This window comes from Hyperolius riggenbachi, chromosome 5 (assembly GCF_040937935.1).
Source record: "Hyperolius riggenbachi isolate aHypRig1 chromosome 5, aHypRig1.pri, whole genome shotgun sequence".
NCBI lineage: Eukaryota > Metazoa > Chordata > Amphibia > Anura > Hyperoliidae > Hyperolius > Hyperolius riggenbachi.
Window position 1 is genome coordinate 433050411 of NC_090650.1, and position 24203 is coordinate 433074613.

A 24203-nucleotide genomic window follows, 5' to 3' on the forward strand; every position below is an offset into this window, starting at 1 on the left:
ATATCCGAATCCGCCCGGATATCCCGGATATTAGGTTCCGATATCCGATATCCGCAAAATTCAGATTCGGATATTCAATCAGGATATCTGGGTATCCGGATCCGAATCAATTCGGATTTTAAAAAGGGGTATCCGAGCACCCCTGGTCTCAACTAACCGGCATGCCAGGCCGGCTTCCAGGTCGGGCTCTTCTGCGCTCCAAAATGCATCTCACTGGTGCGCGCTGACGTCATCGGACGTCCTCCGGGCTGTACTGCGCAGGCGCAGCACTACTGCGCCTGCGCAGTACAGCCCGGAGGACGTCCGATGATGTCAGCGCACACGCGTGAGACGCATTTTGGAGCGCAGAAGAGCCCGGCCTGGAAGCCGGCCTGGCCAGGTCAGGTGCGCCACCGAAGAAGACCGGGAGCCTCCTGAGCGGCGTCGAGGGCACGTCCTGCCTGCCATGGGCTGGAGGAAGCCCCAGGTAAGTGGATTAGCATTTTTTTATTTTTTTGTAGTGGACCGTGAACCTTCCCTTTAATTGTTTTTACCAAACCTTTGAATGAGAGTATATGTGTAATAAAAGTTTGTTATATTTTCATTAACTATTCAGGGGTCCCCAACTCCTGGGCCGTGTCCCACTGGTGGGCCGCAGGCTGCTCTGAGCTGGGCCGTGCAGTCTATCATGACTCATCACAGTGCAGAGAGAAGTGTCACTGAAGTTTGCCGGAAGCTATAGAGAAGAGCCGTCTGCAGCCACGGTTAATGCAGCCACCTGGTGTCTGTTATTTGTAATGCAGCATGCTTTCTGTCTGTCCGGACACCAGGTGGCAGCAGTGAGGACGACTGGGACGCTCTGGTCTCTTGCCAGCCACAGAGTTCAGTCTGCACTGAGGAGAGCAGCTGATGCTTGGAAGCTGGGGTGAGAAGAAGATTGGAAGGGTAAAAGTGAGTGTGGGGAGGAGGGAAGTGGGTGTAGGGAGGAGGAATGGGTGAATCGAGTGCGGGGAGGAGGGTAAAGGGGCTGTGGGGAGGATGGAAGGGGTACAAGTGAGGGGAGGCAGATGAGGGTAGGAAATGACTGTGCCAGTAGATAAGGAAGCCTAGGCAGAATCCCCCTTCACACCACCTGACACACCAAATGTACTCTTCCAAAGTGCTGAGGGTGATGAAGATAGTGGTTGGGGAGGGCTGGTGTTCCAGGACTTTTTTATGTAATGACCCTGCCTGTAGAACAAGCTCGCAACCCCCGGTGCAATAACCCCACCATCCCACGCATCTGCCCGGTCCTTGGAAAAATTTCCTGATGCTGATGCGGTCATTGGGTCAAAAAAGGTTGGGGACCACTGATTTATAGTGTAGTGCTGTTTCTATGTGCTTTTTTTGCTTCTCTTTGTATCCCAATATCCAGCTCCGTTACGAGTGGTGGATGGTAGCTGTACAGTTTTCTTTTCAACCCCTAGGGAGACTTCAGACTGGTTGGATACAAGGCCTAATCATGGTCAGGTTTAATATATTTTGCATTAAAGCTTAGATTGGCCACAGTATGGATCATTATTTATTTTTTATTTATTGTATTTATAAAGCGCCAACATATTACGCAGTGCTGGACATTAGTTTAGGTTACAGACAATATTTAGGGGTGACATACAGCAATAAGACAAATCAGGAATACATGCAAACCAGATCAGGCAGCACAGTATGAATACAAGGTAATGCTTAGTCAGTCACTGGATAGGAGCGTGGAGATAAGGCAAGCCGAGTTTACTCAAGAGTTCACTCAGATCCATAGGATGGGTGTACGGTGATGGAGGTGTGTGAACAGATAGGAGACATAAGGAGGAGGGCCCTGCCCGAAGGCTTGCAATCTAGATGGAACACTCTAGGTGCTGGTCATGATGCTGAATGACCTGAACTGCACCTTAAATGTCTTATATTGTTCCATTTGGTCCCTTTTTGTCTTCAGGACATTCAGTTAAATTATTCCCTATCTAAATCACTTAAAAAAAATCTGTAATGAAAAAACCTCCGTGGGGGGGGGGGGGGGTACTTACCTCGGGTAAGGGGAGTCTCCGGATCCTATTGAGACTTCCCCATCCTCCTCGGTCCCACGGCGGTGGTGAAAATCCTCCGGGGGCAGCGATGTAAATATTTACCTCCTGGGCTCCAGCGCAGGCGCAGTATCCGCTCTTCTGAAAGAGATAGACGCAAAATAGCCGATCTCCGTTGGGCCGCTCTACTGCACAGGCGCAAGTCTCCTGCACCTGCGGAGTACAGCGGACCCGACGGAGATCGGCTGTTTTCGCCTATCTCTGTCAGAAGAGCCGCAACAGCGCCCCCGCTGGAGCCAAAAAAGGTAAATATTGCACGCCTGTGCGTTCCGGGGGCTGCAGCAAGGCCGCCGTGGGACACAGGAGGACGGGGGAAGCCTCGATAGGGTCCAGAGGCTTCCCCCTACTGAGGTGAGTACCCCCAGGGAAACTTTTTTCACTACAGGTTTTCTTTAAAGAATAAATTACTTCGTACATTTTTAGCAGCCACCAGAATTTTCATAGCAGCCAAATGGTTTTTTGAAGATGTTGATTGGAATTCAATTGTCTCAAAAGTAAACCATATACAGTATGTCTAAACGAATATTTGACTAGCTACTTTATAAACGATATTGACTTCCTTCATGGAAATGTGGTATGTTTGGTTAAATTCCCCCCCTGGGTTCCCACTTAGGCCCGGTTCACACAAGCGTTAAAAAACGGTACATTTGCGGATCGGAACGTATCCTATCGGATGTAAATGGATCCAATGTCAACCTATGGATCCGTTCACATCCGTTCGTTCAAACTGATCCGTTCCGCACAATCCGCAAGCTTCCTACTGCAGCTATTTTTCCAGAGGATGAAGCCCTGCATTGGGGGCAATGAAAAAAACAACATTTCTTTACACTAGTGAAGTAACTGACTTTTCTAAAGCGCAAAATTCACTTTGGGGGTGGGGTTCTGGGGGGGATGTGGGGAAACGGAACGGAGGCAACGGAACAGAAACGGAGTGCCAAAGGATCAGATCGACCGGTAATCAGATCCATTTTCACGGTTCCGTTTGCCACTTTAACACAAGTGTGAACCGGGCCTTATGATCTCAATTACCTCAAAAAAAATCAGACATTACACATCCACCTATTCAGTCTGTGTAGGATACTTAACTGTTCTCATTTGAGATTGATTAATAATAATAATCCGAACATTTGTATAGTGCTTTTCTCCTGTCGGAGGCAAAGCGCTCAAGAGCTGCAGCCACTGGGACGCGTTCAAGAGGCCTCCCTGCAGTGTTGGGGAGTCTTGCCTTGAACTCCTTACTGAATAGGTACAGACCCTAGCCAGGATTGGAACACTCCATTACCTACGATGCCCAACTTTTCTCATAAATCTATTTAGATTGAACCTCATTCCCTCTATACTTGCTCCCGTGTCCTTTACTACCCTGCGATACAGGATTCCTTGATTTAATTTTCTCTATTTGTCAAGACAATTCAGTTTACTGCTTTGATGTAACTCTCAATATGTGTTCCATTGTTCTGGAATGTTTTTTCAATGTTTCAATAAAAATCTTTGAAAGAAAAAAATCCCACACAAAGAAACTGTAACTTGTGTAGAAAAACCATTCTATAGCATTGGTGAGGTGCCCATACACTCATCAATCTCCTGGTACATTGAGACACCACGATTAAATCCCCCAAATAGTCGTATTTTGAACAATACCCATCTGGCATCAATAAAAATTATTGATTGCTCTGGCCAGGAGGGGGAGCATCTATGGTTGGCTGATGAACCACAAAGGTCTACCTCACAATGGTGATCCCCGGGCCCATGCAGAGTGCTCTGTCTTCATCTCCATTGGCCGCCTGTTCTCTATGATTAGAGGGTATGTAGTGAGACTAATTACACACCGCGGGGTCACAGAGGACATGCACTCCGGGGGAGTCACAGAGGACAGCCCCCCCGGTGGGTCACAGAGGACAAGTGCCCCGGCGGGTCACAGAGGACAGGCCCCCCCAACAGGGTTACAGAGGACAGGTGCCCCGGCGGGTCAGAGAGGACAGGCGGGGTCACAGAGGACAGGCCCCCCCCAACAGGGTTACAGAGGACAGGTACCCCGGCGGGTCAGAGAGGACAGGCGGGGTCACAGAGGACAGGCACTCCGGCAGGGAAAAAGGCAGAAGGACATGGGAGGGGCCAGCAGATAGATGAGTGTGCTCTGCTGTGAGCACCCTGCAGGGGACCCTGCAGGGGATCACTATTAGATGGAGAGAACGCGGGGGTGCGTCAGCTGCAGTGTGTGGCAGGAACAGATCCCTCTATATTCAGATCTCTATCAGGGAGGGATCTGTCTGTTGGACACGTCGGGCAGCCATCTGCCAGTGTATGGCCACCTGTAGCAGCTAGAAGCGGTGATGAAGTTGTGGCTGAAGCAATAGGGACAGAGCTGAAATGTGACAACTGCTCTGGGCCAGAAGGTGACAACAGCCTCTAGATGTGACGTGGTGACTCTGCAGCTTCTATACACATCATACAGCATTATCTTATATTATACATAAATCGATGTATAAATGACTTGCTGCACCAACTCATAGATCTTCATCTCCTCCTCAGTGACCTCCAGCTGCCTGCTCACTCCCAGTCAGACTGAAACACCCCCCCTTTAGTCACATGGACATGTAGGAGGGAGAGTGATTGCTCTATCAGCTGAAGCCACACCTCCCTACTGCCTGATGGAGATGGGCCGAACGGTTTGCCGGCGAACGGTTCCCATGGAACTTCGGTGGTTCGCGATCGCGGCAAACCGCAAACTTTTCTGGAAGTTCGATTCGCCCCCATAGTGCATCATTAGGGTCAACTTTGACCCTCTACATCACAGTCAGCAGGCACATTGTAGCCAATTAGGCTACACTCCCTCCTGGAGCCCCCCCCCCCCCCCCTTATAAATGGCAGGCAGAGTCAGGCTTTTCACTCACTCATGTGCCTGCAGTAATTAGTGAAGAGACAGGTGCAGCTGCTGCTGCAGTCAGACTCTCATAGGGAAAGCTTAGTTAGGCTCTTGTAGGCTTCTTAGCTTGCTCATAGCTGATTCTTATTGCTAAAAAAGCACCCCTCAACAGCTCTTTGGAGAGCTAATCTTGTTCTTGTGATCTAATTTTTTTTTTTTTGTGTGGCCCACTTGCATTAGATACAGCCCTGTCAGTCAGTCGCAGCTGGCCTTTGGCCCCTTGGTGGTAATTCCTACTGTGCCACTGCCAGGCCGAGCACATTCAGTGAGTGACTACCTGTGTGTGTGACCGGCAGCTGCACATTTGTAATCCCAATTACTGCACCTGTTCACTGTTCAGTGCACCTACCTACCTACCTACCTACGTGAGTGCACACATTGTTAATACCACCAGTCATTGCACCTGTTCACGGTACGTGTGTGCGACAGGTGCACATTTGTAATACCCATCACTGCATATACCTACCTGTTGTTCATTACACCCACTTACCTACGGGAGTGCATGCAGTGTGATATTTAATACCAACAGTCACTGCACTTCACTGTACTGTTGTTCTGTCATTGAGCTACCTCAGCCCGGTGACCATATGGGCTTGAAAACTGCTATTGCCTGCACTCTGGCCATGGTGCGTAGTAGTCCAGCACGGCCGCCACTACACAAACAGCTGTTTGCGGTGCATTACACAGTGAGTTTGGTCTGTAAGTGTGAAGCAGTACACTAATTACACTACCTGATTGATGTATACCCATGCAGGATGTTTAAAAGCACTTTAGGCCTCCAATTACCATGCAATGTGATTTCTGCCCTTAAAACGCTGCTGTGCATCAAATCCGTAATTTTCCCCGGGACTTTTGGCATGTATCTCACTCCGCTATGCCCCCCTCCAGGTGTTAGACCCCTTGAAACATCTTTTCCATCACTTTTCTGGCCAGCATAAGTGTTTCTAGTTTTCAAAGTTCGCCTCCCCATTGAAGCCTATTGCAGTTCGCAAAAGTTCGCAAGTTCGCGAACCTTTGCGGAAGTTGCGAACCGAAAATCGGAGGTTCGGGCCATCTCTACTGCCTGATAACCTCTCATGGATGTCAGTCTCTAGCAGGGAGGTGTGGCGTTAGACATGGGTGGGAGAAGTGGGGAAGTGAGCAGGCAGCTGTTAGTCACTGAGGAGGGGAGGAGGAGCTATAAACTGGTGTCGCAAATACCTTGCCTGTTTTTAATAGAGCCATTTGAATAAACAAATAAAGCGTATATTAGCAGCCCTACATTATATTATCTCACATCTCCTGCTTGCTTCTCTTCCCACATATCTTTATAGAACCTTTTCCTACCCATAATGCAGCATGGAGGGGCTCAGTGAATGTAGCAGTGAAGGTGTGGAGGTGTCTGATCGGGACATACAGATCATAAAAGGACAACTGCCCCGCCTCATAATCCAGATATATCCTGACTCTATTACTGGAGACGTCAGGTACCAGATTACCTTTACTGTCATGGTGCACATAACACTGTTCCTTACACCTGAACAGACACCAGGACTTGTTATTATTTCCAAGCATTGACTGCCATTCTCCCCTGTCTATAATGGGGTAATACATTCCTACACCCCACCACTCTGTTTTACTGACATCCACTTACCAGTAATGTCGCCCTGAGGAGAAACTCTGTCTGCTTATCACCTGACTGCAACTCTCAAATCTCTCTGGTGTTTCTGGGCGATTCTGGCTGATACGGGAGCTGGAAATAATTTTCATGTCATCTGATATATGTAGACCATTACAAGCTGTGTTTATATCCAGTGATATGTCTGTAGCCTCCTGTATGATGCAGCCTCCAGTTACCCCTGCTATTATATCAGATAACCCTGTGTATAATGTGTGTGAGATGAGAGCCACATCCAGATCCCGCCCATCATGTCTCTCTCTGTCCTCCTTATCCCCCTCCTCAGTGTCACACAAGTCACCTGTGTGTGATTCCTGTAAGACAGTCAGTGGGTCAGTCATGTTACACAGCTCCTCAATGTGACACATCTTCCTGGACAGCTCGGCCTTCTTTATTTCCAGCTGCTGAATGAAATCAGCCAATGCCAGAGAAAGCTGCTCCTCCTGCCTGGAGACCTCTCTCAGGACTCTCTTCTCTAGGTCGTCCAGCTGTCTCCTGAGGTCTCTAAACAGGCCAGTGACTCTCTCTGTTACACCAGATGACTTTTCATGGACTTTTCTTTTGTTCTCCTGCAGACTCTGGACTTCTTTCTCAGCCTCCTCTGTCTTAGTGATCAGTTCCTGCAGATCATTTCTTAGTTTCTGCTTCTTCTTCTCTGAGGCCTCATCCAGCATCTCCACATTGTGACCCTGGTGGTCTCCGGCCAAACTGCAGGACCCACAGATACAGGCAGCATCTGCAAGGCAGTAATACTCCAATATCTTCTTATGGACGGAGCATTTCCTGTTCTCCAGAGAAGTGGTGGGGTCACACAAGACGTGTTCTGGTGACTTGCTGTGGACTCTCAGGTGATTGTCACACAGAGAAGCTTCACACATCAGACAGGACATAACAGCCGGTACAGGAGAGTGAATACAGTAAGTACAGAAGACTCCAGTCTCTTCCTGATCTGGCTGAGCAGAGCGGAAACTCTCCACAATGTTACACAATGTTATGTTCCTCTGCAGTGCCGGCCGTTCCTGAAACTCTTCTCTGCAGTCAGGACAGGAATAAACTCCAGCCCCCTCCTGTGTATCCAACACCTGATCTATACAGAGTCGGCAGAAGTTGTGTCCACATCTCAGGGTCACAGGATCTGTATAAATGGTCAGACAGATGGAACAGTCCAGCTCCTTCCTCAGATCAGCAGACGCCATTCCTGACAGCAGAGGAGAGAAATGAGAGTGAAAGTCTGAGAAGTGCAGAAACTAGAGGGAGTCTCACATTTCCTGTACAGGGTGTGGTGGAGATGACCTCCCAGCCTCTCTGTAGGACAAACACACTTATACTAGAACAGAAAATGTCCTAATGTTATAGATTCTCCTGAAATGCCTTTAAAAATGTGATTCTGGTGTCTTAAAGCAAATATGCCTTTACTGAAACAAGATAACTCAGTTCAGCTCCTGCAGGGACTTATGCTGGGCATACACAAGTCGATTAGCCGCCGAATCGACTCTCGCCGCGTCCCAGCGCATCCCCGCTCATCCCCGCGGCCGTCCAGATCGATTCCCACTCGTCCACACGGGCGCTTTCTTATCTCCGCTCGATTCCCCTGCTATTGTCCGCCCGCGGGGATCGAGCGTGGAATCGATCCGCCGCGTGATCGGACACGTCGGAAATTGTCAATCGAGCCATCAGCGGCTCGATTGATAAGCTTCTAGCTCGCCGTGTATGCCCAGCATAACAGCAAAAATTAATTCAGCTTGCTGACCTAATACTCAGCACAGCTATTCCAAAGTATTCTTAGTAGAAGCAGCAGATGCCAGCCTGCTGCAATCAGTGGATTTTGGACCCTGAAGAAGCAGTGGAGAACCACAACACATGTCAGGCCAGGCCTCTCCTCCACCTCCAGGCTGCCTTACTATGGATCCCTTTCCCTGGACATGGGGGATTATTCCCCATACACTTCCCTGAACTATGGCAGATTATGGCCATTGGGCATTGCACAGATTGTAGGATAAGTTACATTGGGGGAGATTAGTATAGACATGGGCAGGGCCGGCCCTGAGCAAGACTTGACTGTAATGCCCCTCCTGAGGAATTCGACCCCCACACTAGGTCATTAAACAGTACTGACAAATAAGTGACAGACAAGCACATTGGGGTATATTCACTAAACAGAGGTAACATTGCTGTGTGTATGAAGAGTACAGTAAATTCAATGCTGCCTTATACAGTATGTGTGGTTTTGGAGGGAAAAGTTGTTGTCTAATCGCCTTTAGAGTCACTTTGCCTATGTTTTGGGAAAAAACTCTGGGCCCTTTTGGGTTTCTGTTATAGTACAGTTGGCCATGCCCACCAGCAAAAATGATCACATTGAGTGGAGCAGAAAAAAGGCGCATGCAGCAAATTGACTAAATGGGCCCCGCCCTGAGCGCCTATACAAAATAGGGCCTTTGGGCACCAGAGCAGAAATTTGGAAATATTCGCTATATATCGGGCATTGTGGGTGCCCAAAAGCCGCTATCCTGCGGCACCTGACAACGTCTTGGTAGCTTTTAATGTGGTGCGATCATCATGAAATTTGAATATTAATCTCAGTCACCCAGTGACCAACTGTGCAGTTTGAGAACCCTACCATTAACAGTGTGAGGGCTGGTGCACACCAAGGGCTCGATATAAGCGCTTTTGCGCGTGATAACTAATGACTTCGCACACAAAGGCGGGAAATCACATGATAAGCATCAGTATCACATGATATCACTGCAGATCTGTAACGATTGGTGTCAGCACGCAGAGAGAATCTGATTATTGGTGATCTGCAGTATCACCAAGAATGCAGATATATACCTGATTATTGAGGTTGGGCAAGCCAGGTCGGCAACACACGGTCAGATAAAGTACATAGACAGAAGGCTGATTCGGTATCCAAGGCTAGCAGGGTTGGCAACAGAGTATCAGATATGCGAGGTACAGAATCAGAGATCAGAGGGATAGTCAGGAAAGCAGAAAGTCATAACAGATATCAAACAATGCCTAGTCTGGGTGTGAGGTCCTTGGTCTCTACACCCTGGAACTAGTCTGATGTATAACAGAATGATCGCACAAATTCCCTAGTCTTGGGTGTGAGGTCCGTGGTCTCAGCACCCCGGAACTAGTCTGGAGTAGAACACAGATGATAATGCAAGTTCCCTAGTCTGGGTGTGAGGCCCGTGGTCTCTACACCCTGGAACTAGTCTGGAGTATAACACAGATGATAATACAGTTCCCTAATCTTGGGTGCGAGGTCCGTGGTCTCAGCACCCTGGAACTAGACTGGAGTATAACACAGATGATAATGCAAGTTCCCTAGTCTGGGTGTGAGGTCCGTGGTCTCTACTCCCTGGAACTAGTCTAAGCATAAACAGAATAACAATTCAAGTGAACTGGCTCAGTGTGAATTCCTAGGTCCTCCTGGTTCAAACACTGTAGGATCTGACTAAGGTCTGATTGCTTCCACGTAGTGATCGCAACGGCAGACAACTTGAGACTGGCCAGCAGTAACTAAATATGGAGTAGTGCTCACCGGCACTACCCCTAATTGATCAACCAATAGTAACCTGCTCTGGAGTCAGCTGATCGGCGTGATCAGCTGACCTCTCCTTGCCAAGTATAAGAGTTCTGCCTCTCAGCGCGCGCGCGTGTATTCCTAAGCCTGTGTGCACTAACAGACCCAGCCACACCAGACACACGCTGCCGCGTGCAAACCGCCGCGCTGGACGCGGAAGCAGCCACCCTACTGTTGTTACATGCGGTGGCTTTTCCGCGTTCTGCCCTGTTACCAGCCGCACGCCTCCGCGTGCAAACCGCCGCATCGGACGCGGAAACAGCCACCTCCTCAACAGCACACGCGGCGGCTTTTCCGCGTTCTCTCACAAGATCACATGAACGGAATGCAGATCACGCGTTATAACTGCACACATCACGCGACCCACTTGAAACTTTGCACCCGATCAGCGTAGAACAAACCCCCCCCCCCCCCCCCCCCCTCAAAAAAACCCTTATTTGTACACACACACTAAATAGTCCAATTGAAAACAGCAGGAAACTAAATTACACACTGCACGCAAAGAATATCGCACGCAATGAATTATGCCGTAATTGAATTAACTCACATGTGCACTGTAGTCCCTGACCAGCCCCACTGGAAAGGTCTGGTTAAATTATACAGGCACATCTTCTGACAATACCTTGCCAGCTCCTCTGGTAAGGTTCCGTCAAACTATTAAGTACAGTGCTGCTAGGCCTCCCAGCTCCTCTTTGTTTACTGTTGCACCAATCACTATCACACAGTACCTTGTGAGTTATACTTGCATTATTGGTGATTCTGCAGATCACCACATAATCAGGTATAGTGTCTGCATTATTGGTGATACTGCAGATCACCCAATAATCAGACGTCTGAGTTGCAGCACCCAATCGTTACAGGTTTACAGTTGTGCCATACTCCTTCCATTTCTGAATGATCGCTTGAACGGTGCTCCTTGGGATGTTCAAGGCTTTGGAAATCTTTTTGTAGCCTAAGCCTGCTTTAAATTTCTCAATAACTTGATCCCTGACCTGTCTTGGACCTGTCTTGTGTGTTCTTTGGACTTCACGGTGTTGTTGCTCCCAATATTCTCTTAGACAACCTCTGAGGCCCTCACCGAGCAGCTGTATTTGTACTGACATTAGATTACACACAGGTGCACTCTATTTAGTCATTAGCACTCATCAGGCAATGTCTATAGGCAACTGACTGCACTCAGATCAATGGGGGCCAAATAATTATGCACACACCACTTTGCAGTTATTTATTTGTAAAAAATGTTTGGAATCACGTATGATTTTCGTTCCACTTCTCATGTGTACACCACTTTGTGTTGGTCTTTCATGTGAAATTCCAATTCATGTTTGTGGCAGTAATATGACAAAATGTGGAAAACTTCAAGGGGGCCGAATACTTTTGCAACCCACTGTGTATATATATATATATGTGTGTGTGTATATAGTCGAGTGGAGGTCAGCAGCTGTCACAGTAGTCCCTTAGTGGGTGGGTGTGCACGCAGCCAGGGGTGCCTAGTATAATATAGAAAAACAGACGTGGGGTTGCAGCACACAGCTCTTTTTTTATTAGAGCAATCACAGTATATACAGGCAAGGCAGACAGTTTCGGTCGTCCCCGACCTTTCTCAATACCAACACATAATGAAATGAAAAAGGTCAATATATACCAAACAGACAGGAAATGGTAATATGGTAATGTGGGACCATGCCCAGTAACAACCAGGAAGTGTTTGCATCACACTTAGCTGTAAAGCAATAGAGTCCATAGTCCATATTATCTGTATCCAATCGTTCCTGGTCCATATACACAGTTAGGTCAGGCAATCTAAGTCAGCAGGAGGGTGAAAGCTCTAATAGCGGAGAAGTTGGTTTCGGTCAGTGGGCTTTTGATAAAAATCTCAGACCAAGGCATTGTTCTGTAATTTGATAGTGGTATTGAGGAAATGTATCTCCAATTTGTCATATATCACATCAAATTTGATGTTCGTATGTGACCGGTTGCGGTCATCATGAAAGGTCAGTAGGGATCCAATGTCACCCCGCCAAACGGCAAAAACGTCATCAATGTAGCGCCACCACACGCCGCAATGTGTGGCGAATGCCACATTGTTGTAGACATATATGCTTTCAAATTGGTGCATAAAAGCACCTGCAAACGACGGAGCGACATTGGATCCCATAGCTGTACCGCGTCTTTGGAGAAAAAAGTCCTCTTTAAATAAAAAGTAATTATTGTCAAGAACAAAATGGAGAAGAGTTTCAAAAAACAAATCTGTTGTTCAGTGTATTCACCACTTGTTCTGACAAGATCAATACATGCCTTGATCCCCTCCGTTTGAGGTTTGAGGGATTGATGTGTATAGGGAGCGAACGTCCCAACTGACCAACCAGATTTGCGCAGCAGGATTCAAAGTTAAATTGGACACCTTGTGGAGGAAATCAGTAGTATCCCTGAGATAAGACCGTGTTTATTTGACCAAGGGGGACAGTACTCGATCCAATAGGGTGGCACAGGGTGTAAACACAGATCCTATGCCTGCCACTATCGGTCGGCCAGGGAGTTGTGTGGGATGTTTATGTACTTTTGACAAAGTATATAGTATAGGTACAATAGGGTGTTGTACAAATAAGTAATCACTTAAAGGGATACTGTAGGGGGGGTCGGGGGAAAATGAGTTGAAGTTACCCGGGGCTTCTAATGGTCCCCCGCAGACATCCTGTGCCCGCGCAGCCACTCACCGATGCTCCGGCCCCGCCTCCAGTTCACTTCTGGAATTTCTGACTTTAAAGTCAGAAAACCACTGCGCCTGCATTGGCGTGTCATCGCTCCCGCTGGTGGCACCAGGAGCATACTGCGCAGACCAAAGACCATACTGGACTTGTGCAATACACTCCTGGTGACATCAGCGGGAGCGAGGACACGGCAATGCAGGCGCAGTGGTTTTCTGACTTTAAAGTCTGCGGGGGACCATTAGAAGCCCCGGGTAACTTCAACTCATTTTCCCCCGACCCCCCCCCTACATTATCCCTTTAAATCCCTTGCAATCACCTGACTAGATACAGCTTTGTCAAAAGATGGCTCTTAACATGGTTTTGAGCCGAGGGGCGGGGTCACCTGGTAGTTTGCTATAAACGTTTGTGTCAGCAAGTTGTGACAAAATTTCTGCTTCATAATCCCTGGTATTCATGACTACCAGGGCCCCGCCCTTATCAGCAGGTTTCAAAACAATGTCTCTCGGTTTTTTCAAATCCTGCAATGCATTTCTTTCACCAGCAGTTAAATTGTTACAGGTATAGTCTTTACGAGTGCAATAAACGTTCAATGTCCTTTGTAGTTTTATCAATAAACATTTCCACCCCTGCAAAGGTAGTGGGGGGTATAAAGCGACTCTTAGAGAATAAATTGAAACGTTTACTGTTTAAAATGTAGCTGGGAACAGTCTTGGTGACACCAGGACGTAGTAGAAAATGGGCCTTGAGTCTCACTTGTCTAAAAAGTCTATAGACATCTTGTTTCAGCATAAAGGTGTCCATAGTGGCCCTAGGGGCAAACCCCAACCCCTTATTCAGGACACGTACCTCATCCTGGGTCAACTCCGCATCGAGAGAGATTCATTATGGCGTCTACCGGCGTTGACTGCGTGTCACCCGGCGTTCCGGCAACTCCCGTGATGGTGGTGGGGTGGAACCGGCCTCTCCGGTGTTTCCGGCCGGCACGATGATTGTATTGCGTCCTCTGCGGCGGCAACGGCTTTGGCGTGGACCCCGGCCTAAAAAACGGCTTGGTGCAGGGGAGGAGGATCCTGAGGACGGGACAGAAGGCGAGGATGGAGCGCGTTCAGCGCGTAACGTACGCCAGTCACGCCCACCTGTTGCGGTCCAATGATAGACCTCGTTTATATATATATATATACCTGCATTTCCTTAGTTACATCCGGACGCAAAGTTTTACGTAAAGTTGAAGCTTCGCTTAAAGCGGATCCGAGATGAAAAACTAACTATAAGGGCTCGTTTCCACTGTAGCGGTGCGGAATCGCCTGGATTCCACCGCTGAAGAAATCGCATGCGGCTGCGTTTCCGCATGCAGATTTACCCGCGATTTCGCATGCGATTTCGCATGGCAAGGAGCCATGCGAATTTAACCATGTCACTGCCTGTGTTAAGTTCCATTGGCTTTCATGCGAAATCGCATGCGAAATCGCGGGGAAATCCGCATGACAAAGCCGCATGCGATTTCCCTATTGAATACATTAGCGGCGATTCGCCCGCATTCCTGCCGCACGCGAATCTGCACGACCCTGTCGTGCAGATTTTCCCCGCACCGAAAAACGCCGCCGCCGCCGCACACGTGGAAACAGCCCCATCCACTAACATTAAGTATGCGAATCCGCATGCAGTGCCCGCATGCGGATTCGCTATAGTGGAAACGAGCCCTAACAAGTAACTTGTCTATATATCTTATCTAAAGTTTAAATAGTTTACACAGCAAATACAGCTGCAAACAGCTTTAATATAAAATGATTATTTCTTCCTGTGATACAATGACAGCAGCCATGTTGTTTGTAAACATTACACAGAGGCAGGCTTATCTGTATCTTGATCACTAAGCCTGTGAAAAAAAACTAATCCCCCCTCCTCCCCTCTGCCTCTGAAATCAATGGCTAGAAACACCTCCTCCTGCTCAGACTGAGCTCCCATAAGCCCTTGCTACTGCCAAGGCTCTCTGAAAACCTGTGGGTGTGGTTTATTTAGTTTAGAGGGAATTAGAGTATTAAAACAAAAACAAAACAGTATTTGGCTTGAGGAATGCTCTATAATCAATAGGAAAGGAACATAATTATACAATGAGTAAAAGTTCACCTCGGATCCACTTTAGAACTTCACAACCCTTCGTGTAACACTTAGCATTAATGCAAATTAGTAATCTAAGTTGGAAACGATATGGATTGCTAACTTCAATCGCAAAGGTGCCGTCTTCAAGCTCGAGGGGGGGGCATGGTCGAAGTTTAGAGCTTGAAGCAAGCACCACTTGTCTCAGGATGGGAGCAGCACAATACAACACTGGACTGCAGACAGGTGATATATAGTAATACTGGTACACGCTTCACTTGCCAAACCCTGCAGGGGAGGTGGGGGACCATCAGATGGGGGCACTATAAGGGACCACACTATAAGTGGGAGAAAATATCATCAAGATTGCTTTATAATGAGGTCACTGTATTTAGGATAGTAGAAACTACATGGACACATAAACTGGAAGCATGATTGAAGGTGATTATATTGGGGAGCACTATTAGGGGTTCACACTCGGGTGCGGTTCACACTCGGGTGCTTTTTGGGAGCATTTCTGCATTTTGCTGATCTGGCGATCTGCTGTGACAAATCTATTGCTATAGGATCATTCTCACTGCAGTGCTTGCAATTTGCATTTATATGCTGCAGGCTAAATTGTGGCAGCGGGCCGATGCGATAGCCTTTCTATTGATCGAACATCACAAATCGCAGTTGCATCGAAAAAAATGTACAATTTTTGCCCTGTTTTTCTGATCTTAGGGTGAACCCGGCCTTAGAAGAAAATTATAGAGGCCAAAGAAATAGGAGTCACTATAATGGGAGCACTGGAGGGAGACTCATGAGAATTGGGTCAGGTAAGAGGAACACATGGAATAAAAATGAAAATATTGTTTAAAGGATACCCGAAGTGACATGATGAGATAGACGTGTGTATGTAGAGTGCCAAGCACACAAATAACTATGCTGTGTTCCTTTTTTTCCTTCTCTGCCTGAAAGAGTTACATATCAGGTTTGCAAGTGGCTGACTCAGCCCTAACTCAGACAGGAAGTGACTACAGTGTGACCCTCACTGATAAGAAATTCCAACTATAAAACACTTTTCTAGCAGAAAAAATGCCTTCTGAGAGCAAGAAAGATAAAAAGGGGAATTTCTTATCAGTGAGGGTCACACTGTAGTCACTTCCTGTCTAAGTCAGGACTCAGTCAGCCACTTGCATACCTGATATTTAACTCTTTCAGGCAGAGAAAGAAAAAAAGGAACACAGCATAGGTATTTGTGTGCTAGGCACTGTACATACACATGTCTATCTCATCATGTCACATGTCACTTCGGGTATCCTTTAACACCTTTTATGACCATGCCCAGTTCAGGCCACACCCCCTACAAGATAGAAAAACACATACACAAAGCAGAAAAATATTTCTAAATCCATCACCATACATTGCAGCAGCTCCATGATTTATGTGCTGTGATAATCAGGAGAAAATAAATTCATAGTTTTATACACAGTCCATTTATTTTACAATTATAAATAGGTACAATCTGAGAAGGTGCGTATTCTTGTTTTCATTTTGCTTCTTTTGCCCCTGAAAATGATAAAACAAGATAATTTCTAATAAAAATCCCACACAAAAAAGTGTAACTTGTGTATGAAAGCCATTCTATACCTCAGTTCAGGTGCCCATACACTGATCAATTCAGACCCCATGATTAAATCCCCCAAATGATCATAATGTTAACCGATATCTGTCTGACATCAATCAACATTATTTATTGCTCTGGCAGGGGAAAGGGGAGGGGGCATAGACCTCACAGGTTGGCTGATAAACCCCACAGGTCTCCCCCCAAAAACAGTGATACCTGGGCCCCTGCAAAGTACTTCTCCCCTCCCCCCCAGGCCCCTGTCTTCATCCCCACTGGTCGGATGCCATGTGACTAATTATACACCGCAGGGTCACAGAGGACAGGGACCATTCCGGCACGGTCACAGAGGACAGGCGCCCCGGCGGGGTCACAGAGGACAGGCGCCCCGGCGGGGTCACAGAAGACAGGCGTACCAGCAGGGTCACAGAGGACAGGTGCCCCGGCGGGGTCACAGAGGACAGGCGCTCCGGCGGGGTCACAGAGGACAGGCGCCCCAGCAGGGTCACAGAGGACAGGCGCCCCGGCGGGGTCACAGAGGACAGGCGCCCCAGCAGGGTCACAGAGGACAGGCGCCCCGGCGGGGTCACAGAGGACAGGCGCTCCGGCGGGGTCACAGAGGACAGGCGCCCCGGCGGGGTCACAGAGGACAGGCGCCCCGGCAGGGTCACAGAGGTCAGGCGCCCCGGCAGGGTCACAGAGGACAGGGACCACCCCAGCGGGATCACAGAGGACAGGCGCCCTGGCGGGGTCACAGAGGACAGGCGTCCCGGCGGGGTCACTGAGGACAGGCGTCCCGGCGGGGTCACAGAGGACAGGCGCCCCAGCAGGGTCACAGAGGACAGGTGCCCCCGCGGGGTCACAGAGGACAGGTGCCCCGGCGGGGTCACAGAGGACAGGCGCGCCTGCGGGGCCACAGAGGACAGGCGCCCCGGCGGGGTCACAGAGGACAGGCGCCCCGGCGGGGTCACAGAGGACGCTCTGGTGGGGATGAAGGCGGAGGGACACGGGAGGGAGGGGCCATCAGACAGGTGAGTGCGCTCTGCCATGAGCACCCTGCAGGGGATCACTATTAGATGGGGAGACCTGGGGGGGGGGGGGGGGTGTCAGCAGGCCTTGCTGCGGCGGTTCCATAGATTGTGCAGTGTGTGGCAGGAACAGATTCCTCTATGATCAGATCTCTATCAGGGAGGGATCAGTCTGTTGGACACATCGGGCGGCCATCTGCCAGTGTATGGTCACCTGTAGCAGCTATAAGCGGTGATGAAGTTGTGGCTGAAGCAATAGGAACAGAGCTGAGATGTGACAACTGCTCTGGGCCAGAAGGAGACAACAGCCTCTAGATGTGACGTGGTGACACCGCAGCTTCTATACACATATCATACAGCATTATCTTATATTATACATAAATCGATGTATAAATGACTTGCTGCACCAACTCCTCATCTCCTCCTCAGTGACCTCCAGCTGCCTGCTCACTCCCAGTCAGACTGAAACACTCCACCTTTAAGGTGGCCATACACTGGCCCGATTCGCGCCCGCTTCGACAGCAGATTCGATCCTGGGATCGAATCTGCTGCCAATCGTTCGCGCTAAACGCACCCGCCGATCCTCCCGAAATTGGATCGGTCCGTCGATCGCGCCGTGCGTGAAATTACCGTCGATCGCCTGCGGGTAGGGTGCGCGTCGCTAGCGGCGGCCGATCCGATCAGGTATACATTACCTGACGCTGGCTCCCGGGCGTCTTCTCCGCGTCTTCTCCGCGCTGCACCCGCTCCATCCCGGCGCTTCCTGTCACTGCAGTGACCAGGAAGTTCAAATAGAGGACGCTCTATTTGAACTTCCTGGTCACGGAGTGACACAGGAAGCGCCGGGATGGAGCGGGTGCAGCGCTGAGAAGATGCGGAGAAGATGCCCGGAAGCCCGCATCAGGTAATGTATGCGCGGTGGGGGGGGGGGGGGGGGGACAGGCGGCAGCGGCGGCTCCACAGATTGTGATCGGTTTCAGGCTGAAATCGATTCACAATCTGTTTGCAGTAAAGGCAGCCATACGATCCCTCTCTGATCAGATTCGATCAGATAGGGATCTGTCAGCTGGTCGATCGAATGGCAAATCGACCAGTGTATGGCTACCTTTAAAGTCACATGGACATGCAGGAGGGAGAGTGATTGCTCTGTCAGCTGAAGCCACACCTCCCTGCTGCCTGATAGCCTATCATGGTTGTCAGTCTCTAGTAGGGAGGTGTGGCATTAGACATGGGTGGGAGGAGTGGGGAAGTGAGCAGGCAGCTGTTAGTCACTGAGGAGAGGAGGAGGAGCTATAAACTGGTGTCGCAAATACCTTGCCTATTCTTTTAGCAAAAAGTATGCTTGTATTACTTTCTTCATCCTGTTATTAAACTAAAGCTATATTACATACATATAACATCTCAGACATGGGCGGGAGGAGTGGGGAAGTGATCAGGCAGCTCTCGGTCGCTGAGAAGCTATAAACTGGTGCAGCAGCATTTTACTTTTATATTTTGCAAAAAGTTTATCTATAGAACATTCTATGAAATGCATATAAAATATCTCTGGCTAAACTCGTGTGACGTCCTGTATGAGAGACGCATCTGACAGTCTAATCTGCACATCTGTATGTTGTGTCCTCCTCAGGCCTCCAATGTGTGGCAGTGATTTAGAATGGAAGGACAAATCTGAATCCCCCCTTCAGCTTCACCAATCTTCTATATTACAGGAGCCTCTGTCCCTCTCTCATTATAAATGTTCCCTTACCGGGAAATTCCACTTTTCTTATAAATTACCATAACTATAGAGAAGTGCTGCACAAGTCTCTCTGCAATTTAATGTTACTAAACATTATCATTCACTCTGCAGCCGGCTAACAATTACCACATACAGACAGCAAATCAATTTACTGTTCTGTGTAACCATGGCAACTGTACTTTGGAGTACTGCCACGGTGAGCCTGTCAAGAACAGTGGTGGGCAAATTTTAAAGGAGAACTGTAGTGAGAGGGATATGGAGGCTGCCATATTTATTTCCTTTTAAGCAATACCAGTTGCCTGGCAGCCCTGATGGTCTATTTGCCTAAAGAAGTGTCTGAATCACACCAGAAACAAGCATGCAGCTAATCTTGTCATATCTGTCTAAATTTGTCAGAAACACCTGATCTGCTGCATGCTTGTTCAGGGCCTATGGCTGAAAGTATTAGAGGCAGAGGATTAGCTGAATAGCCAGGCAACTGGTATTGCTTAAAAGGAAATAAATATGGCAGCCTCCATATACCTCTCACTACAGTTCTCCTTTAAGTACTGCAGGCTGTGGACTGTGGACAGCATTTCTCTTCCTCTCCTTCCTGCCTCCCTCCCACCTTGTGGAGTTGCAAGCAGGGCAGTAATTACAGGGTTAACTCAACTAATCTCTGCATCCAGCACCGATCTACATGGCCACAGCAGCATCAGGAGATTCACTGTCAGTGCGTGTCTGCATGTCACATGACATAGCTGTTGCCATGGGCATTGGCGGTAGAAGAGGTGATTAGGTCAGTTAACCCTGTAATTACTGCTCCACTTGCATCTATGCAGGGAGGGGAGGGGGAGAGGAATCCGGCACTCCAGCGGCAGGCCGGGATCATAGCGCTTATGAATACAGCCTGTAGTTTGCCCAGCGCAGGTCTAGAAACACTCACCTTGCTGCACAAGTAATTTGCTGCTCAGAGGAGCATATAGGGAATTAGGGATACTTGTTCCTGTACTTTGCTCTGACTTCCTGTGAGATGTGAGACAGGAAGTGGTGAGAAATCCTCTCTATGGCCTCACAGACCGCAATATATACAAAGGCTTCCCCTGTCCTCAGTATTCAAAACACGAAAAAAGAAAACTAGATGTTCAGATCTCCTGGTAATCTGGTTGCTATGCAGTAATATCACCTGTTTTAATGCAGCAGTTTGAATAAATGAATAAAGTTTATATTAGCATTACATTATATCCAGGGCCGGCCCTAGACTTTTTGCCGCCTGAGGCAAATTTTGAAAAAATTATTGCTGGGGGGCGCCGCCGCCGCCGAGCTGGAGGGGTAACGGGTAGGAAGGGGGTATTGGGCCTAGCGGCGGGAAGGGGGGTTGGACCCACCCTTGCCTGGGTCCCCCGATTTGCGCTCCCCTCCAGCCTTAAAAAGATCAGAAGCAGCCGCTATTCGTAAGAGGCACGGGCGGGGGGGGACTCACCTCTTCCTCGTTCCAGGCCAGCGTGCGCTTCACTGACGTCACTTCCTTCAACGTCGCCCACTGTATTGTAAGTGGAAGGCGTTACAGGAAATGACGTCAGTGGAGCGCACGCTGGAACGAGAAAGAGGTGAGTCCCCCCCGCCCGTGCCTCTTACGAGTAGCGGCTGCTTCTGATCTATTTTATGCTACGTACACACATGCGACAACGATCGTTCGTTGAGAACGACGAACGAACTTTTAATTGATGAAAGAACGACCTAAGTAAAGATAGTTTTAAAAGGTGTGTAACGATCTGATCGTTAGAACGAACGTTACATCACGTAAAGCAACTATTGCGCCTGCGCATAAAATTGAAAAGTTTCACAGAGAAATAGTGAAATGCACATGTCAAGCCTAGTACGAACGACCGTTTCCAACGATGTACCACTTTTGCAAACGATCGTCGTTGGTTAAAATCCGCTGAGACAGAACTTTCTTTTGTAGCGATTTGGCTCGTTCATCGTTTGCCTTAATAGTCGGTGGTTCGTTTTTTGTAACGATCGTCGTTGGTAAAGATCGGGGAACGATCGTTACAAACGACTATAGTCGCATGTGTGTACGCACCTTAAGGCTGGAGGGGAGCGCAGATCGGGGGACCCAGGCGAGGGAGGGGGGGTCCGACTCCCCTCCCCGCCGCTAGGCCCAATAACCCCGTCCTGCCCGCTACCCCTCCAGCTCGGCGGCCGGCTCCCCGCACCTACTGACGGGCGGATGCCGCCCCTAGAAATGTGCCGCCTGAGGCAAAAGTTTCACCCTGCCTCATGAGCGGGCCGGCCCTGATTATATCACATCTCCTGGTTGCTTCTCTCCACACATATCTTTATAGAACCTTTTCCTACACATAATGCAGCATGGAGGGGCTCAGTAAAGTTTGCAGTGAAGGTGTGGAGGTGTCTGATCGGGACACACAGATCATAAAAGGACAGCCGCCCGGCCTCATAATCCAGATATATCCTGACTCTGTTACTGGAGACATTGTCAGGTAACTGGATACCTTTACTGTCATGTCCCACATAACACTTATTCTTCCTACCCAAACACCAGGACTTATTACCCCTTAACCATGACTGCCCTCCTCTCCTGGCTATACTGGGGTAACACATTCCTACACGCCACCTCTCTGATTTACTGACATCCACTTCCCAGTAATGTCGCCCTGAGGAGAAACTCTGTCTGCTCATCACCTGACAGTATCCCTGAAATCTCTCTGGTGTTTCTGGGCGATTCTGGCTGATATCTGACCTGGATACAATTTTCATGTCATCTGATATATGTAGATTATTATGAGCTGTGTTTATATCCAGTAATATGTCTGTAGCTCCCTGTATGATGCAGCCTCCAGTTACCCCGGCTATTATATCAGATAACCCCGTGTGTAATGTGTGTGAGATGAGAGCCACATCCAGATCCCGCCCATCATGTCTCTCTCTGTCCTCCTTATCCCCCTCCTCAGTGTCACACAAGTCACCTGTGTGTGATTCCTGTAAGACAGTCAGTGGGTCAGTCATGTTACACAGCTCCTCAATGTGACACATCTTCCTGGACAGCTCGGCCTTCTTTATTTCCAGCCGCTGAATGAAATCAGCCAATGCCAGAGAAAGCTGCTCCTCCTGCCTGGAGACCTCTCTCAGGACTCTCTTCTCCAGGTCGTCCAGCTGTTTCCTGAGGTCTCTAAACAGGCCAGTGACTCTCTCTGTTACACCAGATGACTTTTCATGGACTATTCTTTTGTTCTCCTGCAGCCTCTGGACTTCTTTCTCAGTCTCCTCTGTCTTAGTGATCAGTTCCTGCAGATCATTTCTTAGTAGCTGCTTCTTCTTCTCAGAAGCCTCATCCAGCGTCTCCACCTTGTGACCCTGGTGGTCTCCATCCAGCCTGCAGGACACACAGATACAGGCGGAGTCCACAGTGCAGTAATATTTATACAGTTCTCTATGGACGGAGCATTTCCTGTTCTCCAGGGAAGTGGTGGGGTCACACAAGACGTGTTCTGGTGACTTGCTGTGGACTCTCAGGTGATTGTCACACAGAGAAGCTTCACACATCAGACAGGACATAACAGCCAGTACAGGAGAGTGAATACAGTAAGTACAGAAGACTCCAGTCTCTTCCTGATCTGGCTGAGCAGAGCGGAAACTCTCCACAATGTTACACAATGTTATGTTCCTCTGCAGTGCCGGCCGTTCCTGAAACTCTTCTCTGCATTCAGGACAGGAATAAACTCCAGCCCCCTCCTGTGTATCCAACACCTGATCTATACAGAGCCGGCAGAAGTTGTGTCCACATCTCAGGTTCACAGGATCTGTATAAATGCTCAGACAGATGGAACAGTCCAGCTCCTTCCTCAGATCAGCAGACGCCATTCCTGACAGCAGAGGAGAGAAATGAGAGTGAAAGTCTGAGAAGTGCAGAAACTAGACAGAGTCTCACATTTCCTGTACAGGGTGTGGTGGAGAGAACCTCCCAGTCTCTCTGTATGGAAAACATACTTAGGGGCTGCAGTAGTGTCTGAATCACACCAGAAACAAGCATGCAGCTAATCTTGTCAGATCTGACAATAATGTCAGAAACACCTGATCTGCTGCATTCTTGTTCAGGGTCTATGGCTGAAAGTATTAGAGGCAGAGGATCAGAAGGACAGCCAGGCAACTGACATTGCTTAAAAGGAAATAAATATGGCAGCCTCCATATACCTCTAACCTCAGGTTCACTTTAAGAGGCCTGATTGTGCAGTCCACATACTGAATACGACATATCAAGTGAAAAATCATACATACAACAAGATGGAATGGAATAGTACTCCTAGGTCACCAAAACCAATCCGAAGGAGTGGTCCTTTGATGTTTAACTCTTTCAGGCAGAGAAAGAAGAAAAGAAACACAGCCTAGTTATTAGTGTGCTAGGCACTGTACATACCCATGTCTATCTCATCATGTCACTGCGGGTATCCTTGAACCCCTTCCCGACCACCTAATGCCGGCATCAGGAAGGTGGCAGCCAAAGGACTGCCTAATGCTAAAAGGCGTTAAGAGCAGGGGGCGGGGATTGAAGGGGATCGCATCACCGCTGAGTGACAGAGTGGAGTTCCGTGATCATTGTTTCATCACTGCTAATGGTGATGAAACATTTAAAAAAAACTTTTTTTATATTTGTACAGCGATGCAATCTAGTGCAGCACTGTACAGGGGCCATTTAACTGTCCCTCCGAGCGGCTTCCACTGAAATCCCGCCAATGAGAGAAGGATAAGCTATGCGATCGC

At 48.6% G+C, this 24203-nt stretch overlaps 2 protein-coding genes across 2 annotated transcripts; both read right to left on the bottom strand.

The window, feature by feature from the left end:
* Positions 1–4987: 4987 nt before the first annotated feature.
* On the bottom strand, positions 4988–7872 carry LOC137517899 (E3 ubiquitin/ISG15 ligase TRIM25-like). The gene has a single exon (XM_068234976.1). It carries the CDS (start codon positions 7870–7872, stop codon positions 6649–6651), a length of 1224 nt encoding a protein of 407 aa, XP_068091077.1. The 3' UTR covers positions 4988–6648.
* An 8693-nt stretch (positions 7873–16565) lies between these two features.
* On the bottom strand, positions 16566–23306 carry LOC137517900 (E3 ubiquitin/ISG15 ligase TRIM25-like). Its single transcript, XM_068234977.1, has 2 exons — positions 22412–23306; positions 16566–16621 (listed from the first exon to the last, which is right to left on the bottom strand). The coding sequence occupies exons 1-2, from the start codon at positions 23304–23306 to the stop codon at positions 16602–16604; spliced, it is 915 nt and encodes a 304-aa protein (XP_068091078.1). The 3' UTR covers positions 16566–16601.
* Positions 23307–24203: the final 897 nt, after the last annotated feature.